This window comes from Anabas testudineus, chromosome 12 (assembly GCF_900324465.2).
Source record: "Anabas testudineus chromosome 12, fAnaTes1.2, whole genome shotgun sequence".
NCBI classification, from domain to species: domain Eukaryota; kingdom Metazoa; phylum Chordata; class Actinopteri; order Anabantiformes; family Anabantidae; genus Anabas; species Anabas testudineus.
This window is the reverse complement of record NC_046621.1, coordinates 12,783,777-12,799,409: the sequence shown is the minus strand read 5'-3', so window position 1 is coordinate 12,799,409 and position 15,633 is coordinate 12,783,777. Positions and strand designations below refer to the sequence as shown.

General features: G+C 40.5%; 1 protein-coding gene across 4 annotated transcripts in view; it reads left to right on the top strand.

The window, feature by feature from the left end:
* The window catches only part of col12a1a (collagen, type XII, alpha 1a), a 54,435-nt gene extending 44,202 nt beyond the window's left edge, over positions 1-10,233 (top strand). For 2 of the 4 annotated variants that reach the window (XM_026354978.1, XM_026354977.1), the window contains 13 exons: positions 796-882; positions 1,350-1,403; positions 1,847-1,942; positions 2,291-2,344; positions 3,227-3,280; positions 3,556-3,609; positions 4,130-4,201; positions 4,304-4,339; positions 4,444-4,510; positions 4,609-4,791; positions 5,093-5,170; positions 6,228-6,398; positions 8,128-10,233. In XM_026354978.1, the coding sequence (XP_026210763.1) occupies positions 796-882; positions 1,350-1,403; positions 1,847-1,942; positions 2,291-2,344; positions 3,227-3,280; positions 3,556-3,609; positions 4,130-4,201; positions 4,304-4,339; positions 4,444-4,510; positions 4,609-4,791; positions 5,093-5,170; positions 6,228-6,398; positions 8,128-8,276 (1,155 nt within the window). In that variant the 3' untranslated portion in view covers positions 8,277-10,233. Of the gene's footprint in view, positions 1-795; positions 883-1,349; positions 1,404-1,846; positions 1,943-2,290; positions 2,345-3,226; positions 3,281-3,555; positions 3,610-4,129; positions 4,202-4,303; positions 4,340-4,443; positions 4,511-4,608; positions 4,792-5,092; positions 5,171-6,227; positions 6,399-7,219; positions 7,384-8,127 lie in introns of those variants that run through there. The other 2 variants (XM_026354980.1, XM_026354979.1) reach the window with 2 other exon arrangements.
* The last annotated feature ends 5,400 nt before the right edge of the window (positions 10,234-15,633 follow it).

Below are 15,633 nucleotides of genomic sequence, written 5' to 3'. Positions count from 1 at the left end.
CACATGTTCCAAGTGAAATATGACTGTTGTGCTTTTTTGTTTCTTAGCTGTTAAAGTTAGTTGTTCAGATTTATGAGAATTATGAGGTCATTATTACACCAATGTACTCATTGTCAGAGGTTTATAGTCTTGGACATATGTTCATATGCTGGTATGTAATCATTAGGCAAAATGCAAGACTGATAACTTCTGTTTTAAAAAAAAGTGCCTCAGCTGAGCTGAATAGAACCTTGTTTCCTGTGTAATTGTGCTAAGTGGGCTGTTGCCAGCATGACCTCCCAATTACACGAAAACAAGTGCTCCCTCAGATCTCACAGTCGACATTAAATCTGATTTATTTGGATACAGTATGGCAAATACCAGATGCATGCACACTCGCTCACTCAATTATAAGTAATTCAACTATAATTTGCCTCAGATATTAATACATCATGTCAGTGATTGCAGTGTTATATAACTCATTATGTCAAAGGCTCATTTCCAGAAATAGGGACAAGGTTTGTAGCTGTCACTTAGAATCTGGTTTTAAAGCCCCACACTGACTTTGCTTGATTCCAGTCATGATTCAGCATGAGCCACTGTTCCATCATGATTTGTGCTAGGTTTCTAGTGTCAAACGTGCAGAATTCCATTATTGTCACAAATTCACACAGATGGATGATTATTTAGTTTTACACATTATATTTTGTTGAAGGTCTCAGTTCTAGTGGGTGTGAAATGGGCCATAATATCATTACTGCGAAGTGCACATTCATTCTATTTTCTGATTTCTGTATTTTCTCCCTTCTTTTTCAGAGAGTTGAGGCCAAGTGCCCAGCCCTTCCCCATTCCTGTACATGCACACAGGACAGCATTGGCCCTCAGGGGCCTCCAGGACCTTCGGTAAAGACACAATCCAGATATATCCCACCTTCTTCACCTTTTTTTCGTCAACCTTTACCTCCGCCTCCTCCTGACTCTGTTTTGAAGATAATGTCATACTTTTCTTTGTCAGTGTTATAGTGATCGGACTCGATATTTGCCTACCATACAGTTTAAACTTAGTAGACTGAGTTTGTCTGCCACATCAGGAGAGGTATTTCCTTGTCTTCTGGAAAGAGCAGTTGAGGATGAGAGCAGTGGCACGCAATGAAATGTGGGCTAAGGAAGAAGTGTCAAAAGATAAATGCCTGTTGGAAAAACAACAGTAAAAACGTCTTGGGGAGAAGTCTGGAATATGTGTGCTTATGTGTGCGTGGTAACCTCACTAAGCCCCAGGGAGGATTTTGTAGGACTTGGGGTTTTAGGGCTTTTGGAATCTGCTCCTGTTGTTACACTCACTCTGCATTTCTGAATCTTTGCTTTTCCAGGGTAGCCCTGGTACTAAGGGACCTCGAGGAGACAGAGGAGATTCCGGCTCTCCTGTGAGTTAAACTTTACATCATTTAAAGTGTGATAGAAATGTATCAGCAGTTTTTTCCTTACGCGTTTATAACTTTTTGTAAAACAGCATTAGACAAATAATGTGATACAGTTCATAGCCAATGAAGCCAGCTAGCATTATCAATAATATTGAGTTGGCAGATACAGAAATAAAGATCTCTTATTACCATGTATTTCGGAGTCTAGTCCAGCCATGCCAGAAAATCACACATCTGATTTTACTTATAAACTGTATGTTTTTCCTCAGATTGATTTAATGTGGGTAAAATGTATGTGAGGCACCTTAAAGACCCATTTTCCAACAATGTTAGCATTCATTGTCTGAATCTGTGCGGTAGAAAGTCTCACTAGGATTGTCTTGTGGCATCTTTTGTAAGTGAGTGGTTATATAACAGCTTTGTTTTATATGTGGATTCTGCTACAGGGTGCAATGGGTCCACGTGGTGAGCCAGGACTCCCAGGCACAATGGGACCACCAGGTCCACAAGGCCCTAACGGACTGTCTCTACCAGGAGAACCTGTAAGTTTACCTATACTGTAGAAAAGTGTTAGTGGTAGAATTCCTCAATTTTATAATATATGTGGAAGACACCATCCCTTATTGGTGCACACATGTGCTGATGTGAACGTGTAGATTGTGTGAAAGTTGTAGAACAGCTGAAATATTCACTGTATGAGTAGGATTTACAACTCAAGTCAAAATACTCCACACTCCCCTCTACTTTGAGCCAGGCAGCTAGAGCTTTCCTTACCTGCAGATGGTCTTGTCAAAACATGAAATTAATCACAATCGCAGACTAAAAAGGTAAAACTAAACTAAAACTAAAGCTTTTTGGAAACCTCTCTTTTCCACCTCCTCCGCCTTCAGGGTCGCCCGGGACCAAAGGGAGATCCTGGAGACCCTGGCCTGCCTGGTTTGCAAGTAAGTACTTCCCACTCATTTTGTGGTTTATGAACAGGAAACAGGAGAATATCCATAGAGAGCAATGGTGCTACTGGAGCCTTAATTCAATCCACATGACGAAATTGAAACCACACTCAAAGTGGGAGGTTTACCATGCCATCCTCAGGGAGACCCTCGCTCCCAGATCAGCCTGTTGATTGACAGTAGACCAGGACCACTGCCTGCAATAGAAGGCTAGTGATGCAGTTCAATTATTAAGAACTGTAGTCTCATGTTACTGAAGGTGAAACAGGGAATGGAACACGATCGAGACCTGGTGAAGACTTAAAGTCTGCCTGAAGACTTGATCTTGTCTTGTCTTCTTAGACACGTCTTGGATGACAATGAGTGATGAATTTAACCAGACCATTAACCTTACATTCAGAAACATATTTCAAGTGAAACTCATTTCACATTACATGGGAACTTTTGGACGGAAGGGCAGTTTTGAATGAGCTGGCATTGCATAGCTGTCTCTTGGCTGAGCAACCGTTCATTCATCCAGCTGAGGTCATCCTTCCAACTCCCACCATTCAACTCAAAAGGACATTACCACTGGTTAATCTGGCCTCTGAATAACCAAATTCAGACATGGGAGAAAGTCCCACTCTGATATTGAGATGTTGTTGGCAGCATTAATTTGGTTTATTTATCACCATAAAGCTCATTCTAACTGCATTGTCTGTGCACAATTCTAGTATGTGTCAACAGACAAGAAGGATTTTGCTCCACTTTGACAAAGATTAAATATTAGTTTTGGCAAAAGTGAAGGAGTTTGGTCTGTAAATTGAACTGGGAACTGTATACATTTGTCATTCCTGCTTATTAGCATTTAATTAAGTGTGTCTGCTGTTTTCCCAGGGTCCTCCCGGGCCACGTGGTCCTCTGGGCCCTGTTGGACCAAGCGGAGCACGGGTAAGATCTACCTCCAAACCTGCTAAATGTACCCACTGTGTTTAAAAACACCTATAAATACATCCAACATTGGTCACAGCATGTGGTCACCATCTTAGTCATTCTGCTGCATGTTCTCTGGTACATCAAGCAAAATAATTGAACCACTATTTATAAATGTTATTTAAAAAGACACACTTAAGGCTGAAAGCAATATAAAGTCATGACACTGATGTATTGCATGAATAAGGTCCCAAGTGTGTTGTAACCCATGAGTGTATGTTGTTTCTACACAGGGGCCACCAGGAAAGGAGGGACCATCTGGACCCAGAGGCCCACCAGGGCCCATGGTAAGTGTGTGTTTGTGTTGTGCAGAAAAGAGCCAAATAAATATTCCTTGAAGCGTACTTTACTTCCTGATATATCTACAACAATTACTCCTTTGGCTCCACAGTTGCACTGTTCTGGAACAGCACATAAAAAAGTAGACTTGTAGTCTCAAGGCTCTATCCACAGTTAGGATGGTGCATGCATCTCATTTTCTTCTTCTGTGGCTTTTGGATGTCTGTATATACTTAATTCAACCATTATGCCAGCAGGCAACATGCCAGTATAGAATTCACATGCTCTATACCATCCTGAGTGCTCCACAAGCCATTAGCAGTGCCTGGTGCGTGTATGTGTTTCCATCTCCTCTTTAGTGTTCTTTGGCAGCTTGTGCCACACTCCCCCCAGATGTGAAAGCATAGATCCAAGCTTAAAGCTTGTTACACAATCATTAACAGGGAAGAGGAGTGAAACGTTGTAATTATGTTTACTGTGCAGTAATCTGAAATAAACAACTCTTATTTTTTTCCCTCTTTTTTCCAGGGAACCCCTGGAAATCCAGGTGTACCAGGAATCACTGGTAAACCAGGGAAACCAGGAGAAACAGGAAATCCAGTATGTATTAAATAAGAAGAAAGAAACCAATGGTTGCATGATATAGAAGGACAAAGTGGAAGACATTAATGTCACTTTTTTGTAACATTTTCTTGTTAACAGGGACCTGTTGGCCTTAAAGGAGAGAAAGGAGAGAGGGTAAGTACTTTTTTTGCTCTACGCCTACTGTACTGTACTGTTGTTATAAATCACCTAAGACAAGGTCAATGCCATCTTGTCATGAAACTGTCTTTGTTCTGCAGGGAGACTTTGCATCTCAGGGCATGATGCGTTCCATTGCTAGACAAGTTTGTGAACAGCTTGTAAACAGTGAGCAAACCTTTATTAAATTTTAGACAGTTTTAAAGTTGGAGAGCAAACCTCTGATCCAAATCCACTTTGCCAATGCTTTTGTTCTTCCCTTGTAGGTCAGATGAGCAGAATTGACATGATGCTCAATCAGATTCCTTCTGGTTATCGTAGCAACACTCCAGGGCCACCAGGTCCTCCTGGTCCCCCTGGCAACGACGGATCCCGTGGAGAACCTGGACAACCAGGAAGACCTGGTTTCCCTGGAGGGCCAGGTTTACCTGGAAATCAAGGAGAAAGAGGTATGTTATTGCTTTTTTTCTCAATATTAGAACTAAAAACCACCAAGCAGAGAAATAAGCAAATAGCACTGACTTAATTAAGGTCACAAGGACCATAATTAAGTCCTTACAGTCTATTAACTGTAGAATGTATGCTGAATGGAATTACAAAATAATGTAAAATAATAATAAGTCTAGACATGATTCAAGTTAGCATTGCAAATAATTATTATAACATATTGTAACATGTTTCACACATGCCATTTCCATTCCTTATTTCTACATAATAGTGATTTATCCTGTTCTTCTCTGGTTTATGAAGGTTTGCCAGGGGAGAAAGGAGAGAGGGGGTCTCCAGGAAATGGAATCAGAGGACAAAGAGGCCCAGGTGGACCACCAGGTAACACAGATTATCCTTATTTGGGTGAAACAGCTCATTTGAGTTGGATCAAAATGAGCCAGGAACACAAGTGAGCACATTTTGTGTTGAACATTGTTCTCCTGCAGCTGCAAACACTCGCATGGTTTCCCACTGCCCTCTTACAACTTTAGAATTAATTAGCTTCACTTTGACAGCTTTGTCACCTTTTGTGGACCTCTTTATGATAGAGTACTACCACCAGTCCAATTAAAATGACACAGTCCAGCCAGAGCGTAAAATTTACCTACAGTGTAACTCAGGAACCTTCTTTTAGGCAGCTGCACTGCATAAATTCTTTGGAGAGACTTCAAATATATTTCTAGTTCTTTCCTTTCTTAAGAATTGATGTCTTGTGTGAAATATTATTTTTATCATTAAGGAAAACTTTTCTGTGTAGAGATCAGACAATCTCCAATCTGTCTTCAGTCAAGGTCATAATGCAGTTTTAGAAACATTTGTTTCTAAATGTCATTAGGCCGATTTGTCGTTTTGAACATATCGTTTGCGACTCATATCCAACATGTTTAAAAAAAAAAAAAGCTCCTCGCCTCATAAGAGTTTCTTTCCCTAGGGAAACTATTACCAAACAACAGGAACCTTCATTGATGTCTACAATATAAACACTGACATGTCTGTTTCTGTGAGGAAGCAAAGTGAGAAACAACCGAGGGTCAGTGGGAGGAAATCCACACTGATGACTCACTTTTGTGTGTGTGCTGTGTGTGTGGGGAGAATCAGATTGTTGTACAATGAGCTTTCTTCATTGACAACACATGGGCTCACTTAAGCGAGAGAAGAGTGGGGGGAAAATTCCATCCTGAGTTTTAACCGTCTAGACAGACGGGGCCAGGGGGGTAACACAGTCTCTAACTTTTTTTTTAATTGAGCCATTGAAATTTTTAAATTACAGTGCTCTAGTCCTGTGCAGCAGGCATCATTTCCACCAAAGATTTACGGGTGATGTCAGAAAGTTTTTGTAGTTAACCCCAGAGCCTCCTTTCAAAGTGACCTCACTCACATTCTCCATCTTTTGCAGGGCCACCGGGAGAATCAAGAACAGGACCCCCAGGTCCTTCTGGCCCCCCTGGGCCTAGTGGCCCTCCAGGCCGCCAGGGTATTTCTGGGGTGAGGGGACCACCAGGACCCCCTGGATACTGCGACTCCTCTCAGTGTGTTGGCATTCCTTACAATGGACAAGGATACACAGGTACACTCAGTACTGTCTAGGTCCTGCATGGTACTACATTATTTAGAAGACTAAGTGTATGCAGACTAATTACATTTGCTTAGTGCACTACTTCTTTGACAATGTATGGAGATACGGATGTAAGTGCTCCAGAGTTTTTTTTAATGTTAAGCAACCATGTTTCCACAAGAACCACAAATATAATGTTATTACAAGCTTCTCGTTCTAACGTGGCAGATATACAGCTTCCAACAGTGGCAGATTTGCCAATAAAGTGACCATATTTTGATTAATTTAGGGTTTATATTTAAGCAAGACAGGGGTTAAATATGCTTTACTGTTTATATTTGAAAACACTGTGTATCCACTTTTAATTTTAAGAAAAAGGACTGTTGGAAAAATGACTAATTGGCATGTCTGGCAAACATTTGTGATATCCTAAAACAAATGTGGGCATCCTGTTATGTAAACCTTGCTGGACCCAATAAAGAGCTGGACAAAGCCACTAGCATTAGCCTGCACACTAAAGTGATAGCATTCATTATAATATATATATATATATATATATAGATTGATCATAATTGTAAACGTGGGCCAAACACTAGTCTAATCTTGGTTATGATTGTTAGGATTGAACATTTGCTGATCTGGGGAGATGGTTTGACAAAGGGAGCCACTATATTCCAGTACCTCCATACATTTGATGTACTAGTACAGTAAAACTGGCATGTAAGGCATTCTAGCTAGTGGCTAGCTACCTTTTATGTTTACCATGACTTGCATTAAATGCTAAAAACTTTATTCCACAGAGAAAACTCACTCCCTCTTTGCACTATTTTCAGGTTTGGCATAATAAACGTTCTAGGTCACCTGTGCTGCTTACACTTTGAAGTCCTGTTTCTGAGATGTTTGCCCATTTGCTATGGGGCATGTAAGGATAGTCACCATGGATATAATTATTGAACACTAAAACAAACATTACGAAAGCCAAAAAAACAGAAAAAAACAGAACGGAGCGGACTGGCACTAACATCATCTCACAGCTACAAGCTACAGTGATGGCAACCTGCTGGCCTGTTTGCATCTTGAACCAAAAGAAAATGGGAAGTAAAAAACAGAGACTGAGCATTTCAACGAAGGAAGGAGCATGTACAAATACAACCCAAAAACAACTACTAACAAAGAGGACTCCATAACTTAAAGCTATGTTCATGTAGAGGTCATATGTGTACATAAAACTAATTTTTTCACCTTGTAAATGATTGTATGAACCCCTGGTCATTTCACTAAAAATCAAGTTAACATCTGTATTGAGCTTTTGCCTCATAACCCTCTGCTTACTTACCACCAGCATAACCTCTATTTATGATGCCTTAAGTGACTTAAACAACTCTGGTCCAGACTGAAGCATGTCCCACTTTTTAATCATGTTCTTTGTGTACGTTGGTAAAAGTTGCTCTCTTGCCATTTCCATGTGTCTCTTGTAGTATCAGCTGGTTATTTTACTACATTTTATAATGTTGGATTTTATTGTAAATGATTATTTAGCATTATTGGTACTCAAGTAAGCAATAGTTTGACACAGGGCATTCTGGGAAGTCCTTAGTGCAATACACACTGATCTGCCACAACATTATTACCACCTGCTGGTTTTAATGTGGTCAGCCTTATATGGTGCTAATATGGTGGCTGATCGGTGTCATTTAAATTGTGCATTTTTTTTGATTGGCCATCCCGAACACTTTTCTAGCCATCCGCCACCAGCCTGAACCTGATGTAGTGGCTGTGCCTGTGGAACCAGCTGAAGATTTTGAGACATTACAGTCAACAAGTTACTCACGAAACCTACGAGGAAAGAGATCACTACCACGAGACAAAACAGAAACATTAGCATCATAGCCACAATAAGGAGTTCTCAGAAAGTGTAATACTAAAATAACTTCCCTGATCATTTCATGTGCTGATCAAGTGATACTCAGAACAAAACTAGACTTATATGGGTTTGATACCCCTGGCTATATTGAACATATATATATATTTTTTGTCATGAAAAAGTTTTGCAAGATTAATACAAACCTACGTGTTTGTTCCTTGCAAACCTGTGTGCTTGCTAAATGTTTCCCCCATAAGTGTCTGCTTGTAATATAACTGCAAGTGTTTATCAGACTCCAATGTCTAATGCACTAATCACGTGAAAACCAGCAGAAAGTATGTTGAAGGAAGTACAGTGTGTATGTTTTTGGATACTTTCAGACTGCTCATGTTGTTTTCGTTCAATTTCAGTTTGTAAAGCTGTTTCAGATACTCCATTGCTAAAAAAAAGAAAAAAGAAAACAAGACAATTCATTTAGCCCCAAAGATTTGTTCATTGTGATGTTGTACGGCTTGTAAACCAAATAATAATCCGACTGATTGTACCAATTTTTTTGTTTTGTTTTGGTGGAATTGCATGTTTGTGCTGTATATTTACTGAGGATTTCCAAGTCAGAATATAGTTGTTGTTTTCTCTCAGTGCAGTTCGGATTTGGTTGCAAGACTATGGACATAAAATTGCATTTCATCTATTTTGTGAATTCCACACAGCCGTATTTTCTTATTTATTTCTGAAACAGAAGAGGCATTTTTCAATAAAACTACTGAAAATGTAGTATTTGTTTCCCCTTTCCAATCATTTTTGTCGTGCACTGATAACCTGAACTTCTCACAGCGTCTGTATGATACATGGAGTGTGCAGCCAAAATCCCTTTTTGTACATTTAATGGGAAAAAGCTGAAGGTCACATCTACAGCCACCGGCCAATGACACCTCAGCATGCCGCTGCATAACTTTTTATACTAAATTCCATTAGATAAACCAGATTTCATTTGATCTTGAGTGACAAAACCTATTCTTTCCAGCTTTAGGCCCCGGAGGAGTACACTTTGAAGTTCAAACCTTTATTCATATTGATAGATCAAGACATTTTGCACCATCCAGAATGACAGCTTGTGTTAGAGTAACAAGAAAGAAAAGGAGGGAATATGAAAACAATCGACAATACCTAACTTTTCCGTCATGCAAACTTCTTCACGGTCTTTTACATACACCCCCATGGCTTTTACCCTATCAGGTTGCAGAGATTATGCATAGATTTCCATGAGGAAACAATGCAGATGTGATTGGGCAGACATTGGACTTGGAACACACTCAAACATTTCCACCCATTAAGAATGTCAAACGGTGAAATAAAAGATGTATGAGGTAAGGAACAACTGACGCCATGACTGTTTTATCACGATTCAGTGAAAGCATGTCTAAGGAGTTCTGAGCAAATGTCAGAGATAAACACTGGGATGGTGGGATGTGGAGGAAGAAAACATGGGAAAATCCCTTCATGGAAATTCATTTGTTCCTCCTCATTTCTTACATACAAGCTACTTTTAAAGCACCTCTGGAATATCTGGGAACCCCAAATAGATTGTGTAGACATTTATATTCCAGGAGCGTTGGGAGTTTTCGTTCGTACAGTAAAAAACACAGTGAGTGTCTGAACATCTGGTGCATGTTAGGCGTAAAGGAGGCGGATGTGACTCTGTGAGAGCACTTCACATACAGAGAACAAAAAACGAAAAAAAAAAAAAATGATAAGGACTAAGGTAAAAGATTGGCTGCTATTTAAATCTCCCTTTAGCAGAACATTCACACATATGGAGGAACATAAAACCTTCAGCTACGGTCTCTTTGCACCCTTTTGAAGTCAGCAGCAGTTCAACACGCTGGATTTGTTTGTGTTCACACCTGTTCTAAATGCTGTTCACGCTATTTTTCAAAGATCAGGAACTTTTTTTTTTTTTTTTAACCATCCTCACTGTGACTCTGTCTGGTTTCTGTCTGATGATAAGTAAAGTTGGTTTACAATCCAGTGTGCATCTGTGTTCACTTTGTGGCAGCAGTTTCAAGTGGGCTGTTTCAGAATCTGTGGTTGTTACAGATTTGAACAAACTCCTGTTTTATCTCTATTTGTCCTCTCGCAAACAGCTATGTGTTTCCTTCACATCGCTCTATAGGCCGTTTATTGCCCAAATAAAGACTTTGACATTTCAAGAAATATGTATATTAGAGTCAGATGAGAGGACTCATAGAGCTCTTATTGCAGTATAATAAATATGACACTAAAGCCAGCACATGGCTGAATTAGCTTTACATAACAACTGGAAACAAATAGAAACTTACACTATGGCAAGCTCCTTTAACATTTCATTTCATATACAGTATCTGTAAACTAAATTTGCACTTGCAATCATGTTAAATCACACAAAAATTTATGTATCAGTAGGGGTGAAATACTGTGTATTACTTGGCCTTGACTAATTCAGTAACCAAGTCAATTAGTGTGAATTAGTGAGTGTTAGAGGACTTTTATTACTTTTGGACAGAGTCGTGCTTTGCCTCGTTTCCAGTTTTTAGCTTAAGTAAAGCTAAAAGACTGCTGGCTTTAGTCTTACATTTACTATACAAGAATAAACACATTTTCCCATGTGTCAAAATATAAACGGTGATTTGGGTAGTTTCACCAAATTCCTGAGACTGAAACCAGTCAACAGCAAGGCATTAGAACAATGTCAAACATGTCAAACATTTACTATACTGGTGCCTCTATTTGATTCGCTGTGGAGATGCTTTATTGATTCAACATTTCAGAAGTGCTGCAGGACATTTGTATTTTTCTTAAACAAGTTCATTCATTTGACGCCATTAATCAAGGATTCTGATTTACTATGATTTATAAAACAGCATTTTATAGTCGAGGATGCAGGAGTATGACACAGCATGCACTGGGCAGCACATGAGATGAATGAGCGTGATTAAAAAGTAATCATGAGTGCTGCGCTATGGAAGCACTAGCATGTGAATCGGTGGCTTAAACGATGGAGCTCACATGCATTGGAACATAGAAACATATGGAAAGTTTCTTCAGAGCAAAAATCTGGTACGGCTCAGCTCGTGATGTAACCTGCTACAGTACATTAATCATCAACAGACACCATAGAACCATGCACCATTTATAGTGTGGACAGTCACGACGCCTCATTACAGGAATAGTTCGACACATTTTTTTGAAAATTTGACTTTTGTGGTTTATTGGCACTATGAGACTCCACTCTTATATCTGCTAGTGTCACTTTTGAAAATTCAAAAGGACGAACAGCATTGTTACAGTGTTTTCAATACGAGCCAATATTCTGTTCTGATGTTTGTTGTTTTATTCCAAAAATCAATCTGTCTGTCTGAATTGTACTTTTAATAGTGCATGCGAGGCTCTGAACCTGCTTTTAAACTATATGACACTCCAACTTTCAGAAATGCAATAAAATGAATTTGCAGTAAGTTCCAGCCTTCCTGTAAACAGTACTACGAAATCATCATCAATTTGTGTAATGTCAATTTGACTTTGATGTGGTTCTGAATGGGAACAGACTCAGACTAAAAAAAGAAGAAGAAGAACCGCACACAAACGTATATGAATTGCTTCACATAGAGCGGCCGGCCATTAGAACGGAATAGCTTTGATTCTTAGTTTGTCAACTAAAAGGAAGGAATGAAAACCCAAACCTGAGGGAGGAACGAAGCTCCTTTTGAACTTATAGGGGGGTTGACTCCCTAAAGGGCAAATATTCAGTCAGCATGCAGATGGTAAGTTCCACTGGCTGAGAAGCCAAAAGCAACAGCAGTGCAGCACTCCCTTTTGGATACTTCAAGAGAGGAGCCAACAGTTCTCCAGCTGACCTTGTAAAAAGACACTGAGGTTGTGAATTATTCCGGTTTAAAAACACATGTCCTTATATGCCCCATTACCTGTCACCAAAATGTCCCCCAGATGGGAAACAAAACAAAGAACTATGCAGTGTGTTTTATAGATAAAACTGGTTTTTATCCTCCCAAGTGGACCCCTTTGTTGCTCCTTAGTAGCTCCCAGTATGATTCATTTAAATCACAAATGACAGACACATATAACTCTCAAAAGGAAACTATAAAAACACAATCAGAGGCCAAGAATTGAGCATGGTTGAATTTCAGTCCTGTTTGATTTGGCTGCAACAGTGGATACTGGTGATAACAGCATGTGCGCGTTGAGGCTACAGGAAAAAGTCACTGAGCAGACGCGTTGTCACAGAAGGTGTCTCAGGTGTATCTGTGAACGGCGCAGCCAAAAAGGCTCAGGTGGTTTTAATAAAGGCGTCGGTGAAACAATCATTTCAACTCTGACCTGATTTTATGCTGCACATGATGCAAATCTGTTCCCACACAACAGCAACAACAGCAGAAGCTCTGTCTAACTTCCTTCCGTCCTCCTTTAGTTGTGTCTCCATCTTGTAAAAATAAAAAATGATCTGCTAACTATCACAACCACACTGTGTCTGATACATTGCATTTCCTGCTTCACAATAAAAGCCATCCTGTGGATCCCCAGGTACATTTAACCTGAAACAGCAGCAGACCCTGCTGCTGAAAGCAGATTCAGGGCTATTAATGAAAAACAATACATAGTATAAATAGCGTCAACACTTTACAGGACTTAATGAAAAGCTTAAGGATGTAACTATTACATTCCTGTTTCTCCCAGTGCAGGAGAGTCTCTGAAAGCCCTTCATCAGCCCAGAGCTGTGACCTCCGCTGCAGGAAGCGGCACATGGCGAGCACAGCTGCTGAGATCACTGGTTGAAGTCCAACAAGTGTTTTGATTCCTTTCGCCCGTCCCACAAAAGGTTCCGCCGATGTTTGTGAAATGTCTGACCTTCTCGCAGATGAAGCTGTGGCGGTGTGTTTGTTGAGAGATGAGGGTGGTCTCAGATGCTTTGTTGTTGTGACTTGAAGACCAATGATGTGAAACTCATGTAAAGGATCTTTGTGAGCTTGAGATGGAGTGTTGTAGGCAGGTATGTTACACATCACACATCAACTCGTGTGTCTTCCTTTCGCCCTACATTGTGGGCGTGAATGCATCTGATCAGTACATGCATTATTCAACTGTCTCTTAGATCCTCTTCCTCCCAGTGTTAATCAGTTTGTTTCTTCCCTTTCTTCCCACTTTAAATGTTCCCAGGCAGCTGTAAAATATCTTATTGCAGTCAGTCATCCCAACTTTTGACATGGTCCATCTGCTTCTATTAGAGCTCACTTATTTCTGCCTTATTTTCCAGTTCTTTTGGCCCAGTAAGGTTTTACGGCCAAATCATACAGAAATCAAGCACATTGTGGCAGCCGCACACAACGAGTTAGCATTTCTCACTTCAAATAGCAGACATCCCAGCGCGGCCGCTTGTCAGCAATATCTAGCATGCGTCGAAAATGGAGCGTGCGTAGTGTGACAAACATGTAGGGAAGATGTCATCTTGTATTAATTAGGTTACAACCACTTGGAAATTTAGAAAAGATTGATTTCATGGGAGGACTGAAGAAAAGATTTAGTTGTTTCTAAAGTTTGTGCCATGTGAGATGTCTCACTTCTGAAGTGGTCTGGAACGGGGCACGCATGTCCCTGCAGCCAGTTGTTAAATGTAAGATAAGTTGAGCTGCAATTAACAATATGGCGTCATACTTTTTGGGACAGGATGCTACTATAAACACACAATCATAGAAAGATATTTCAACACCGTAGGTGTTCCACATCTCCATACAGAGACGGATCTATACTGTGACAGGCCGCAGGATTGCTTTCAAACTTCAAACACAAGAGTCCTGCAGGTGATAGGATCATCTCCATCTGAAGCAATGTTTACTTGTCACCTTTTCTCATGAGCTGAAAGAATCCAGTGTTTCTCATTTCCGATTCTGGAAAACATGAACGCATGCTGTCTTTGTTTCATTTGTATAAAAGCTTAACAATAACCTGCTGTAGACGGGATGTCGTCAACATGGTTCTGATGGTAAGCAATGTGCGGTGAGCTTTAGGCGTCTTGCTGAGAGGTTTCGTTACCTTTGGAGTGATCGTGCTAAGCGAACTGTCTTGTAGGTTCATATTGAAGCGACCGACATCAGAGTGGTGTCAATCTTAGGCCCTCGGGATGAAAAACTAAACTGAGTACCCCACCTGCTTAGGAGGTCTTTAGAGGTCACACAAGATAAGTAACCCAGTATTTTTCTTATTATAGAGACTCCACCATCCAGAGGTGAGGTAGTCCTTGTATTTTGAGAACAAAAGAGCCTCAAAGAGTTCAAAGTATCCAGTACCAAAAATCGAAAAGTAAGTGAAAAGAAATGATTTTCTGCACCTGATTTTTTTAAACAATCTTTTTTGATTTTTTCTGGGACTGCTCAAGAGGTCAGCTGGAAATTACTGATCAAAATCAATCATGGAAATATTATCGCTAAATGATGACTTGGCAAAACCTTAAACAACTAGGCAAAAAAAAAAAAAAAAGAGAGGGGTGGGGATGTGGGGGGTGACTTCGTTCCAAAATAGCTGGAGTAGAGTCGGGACCGTGTAACCAGACATTTCAGCAAGTTCATTCAGACATTTGTGTGGGTGATGGTGCGGGGGTCTGTGTGGGCTTGCACAGGCACTGCCTTGCTCCCCAGAGAGCGGGGAGGAAAAACGCTTACCGAGGGTCAGCGTAGTGCTGTGTCACTCTTTCCTCACAGAGAAACTTGGAGAAAAATCTCCTCCAGTTTCCCCCTCCGGGCTACAGCAGCTGGCAGAGCAGCTGTTGTGATGACCTGTGAACCCCCAGTGGAGGAAGAGAGTCTCAGTGACTCAGCTCCCAGAGGTGTCTGTGAATGTGAGCGAGAGGAGGGAAAGTGCCGACAGTTCTGGGAAAGCCTTAGTGAGAAAGAGAGAGAGAGAGAAATATGTGCAAACATGGGTTGTGTTTCCATGCATTTTTTTTTTTTTTTTTGCAGAGAGGAAGTGAACATAAAAATACATAATTTCTCAGATTTAGAGATAATGGTAAAAGAAAAAGTGCAAGGAAGGAGACCTCACAGCAAGCTCAGAACACATACATTTGACCAGAGATTACACTGGGATCCCCCAGGAAGACTATAGGCTATAGGGAGAAATACTGCTGAGCTAACTTACTTCGCTTGCTGCCGATGCAGCCCGGAGCTGCATCTGTCTAGTGGAAACTGAAACCTCGCCGGGGTGCTAGAAGAAACATTAAGACAGTCTGCAAATCATCAGAACTGATCTACTGGGGAACATTAATTAGTCACAGCTAATTTCATGGTAGTCCGATTTTGGACTTATCTGTAGTGTCACACAGGACGGAAGGGAGGC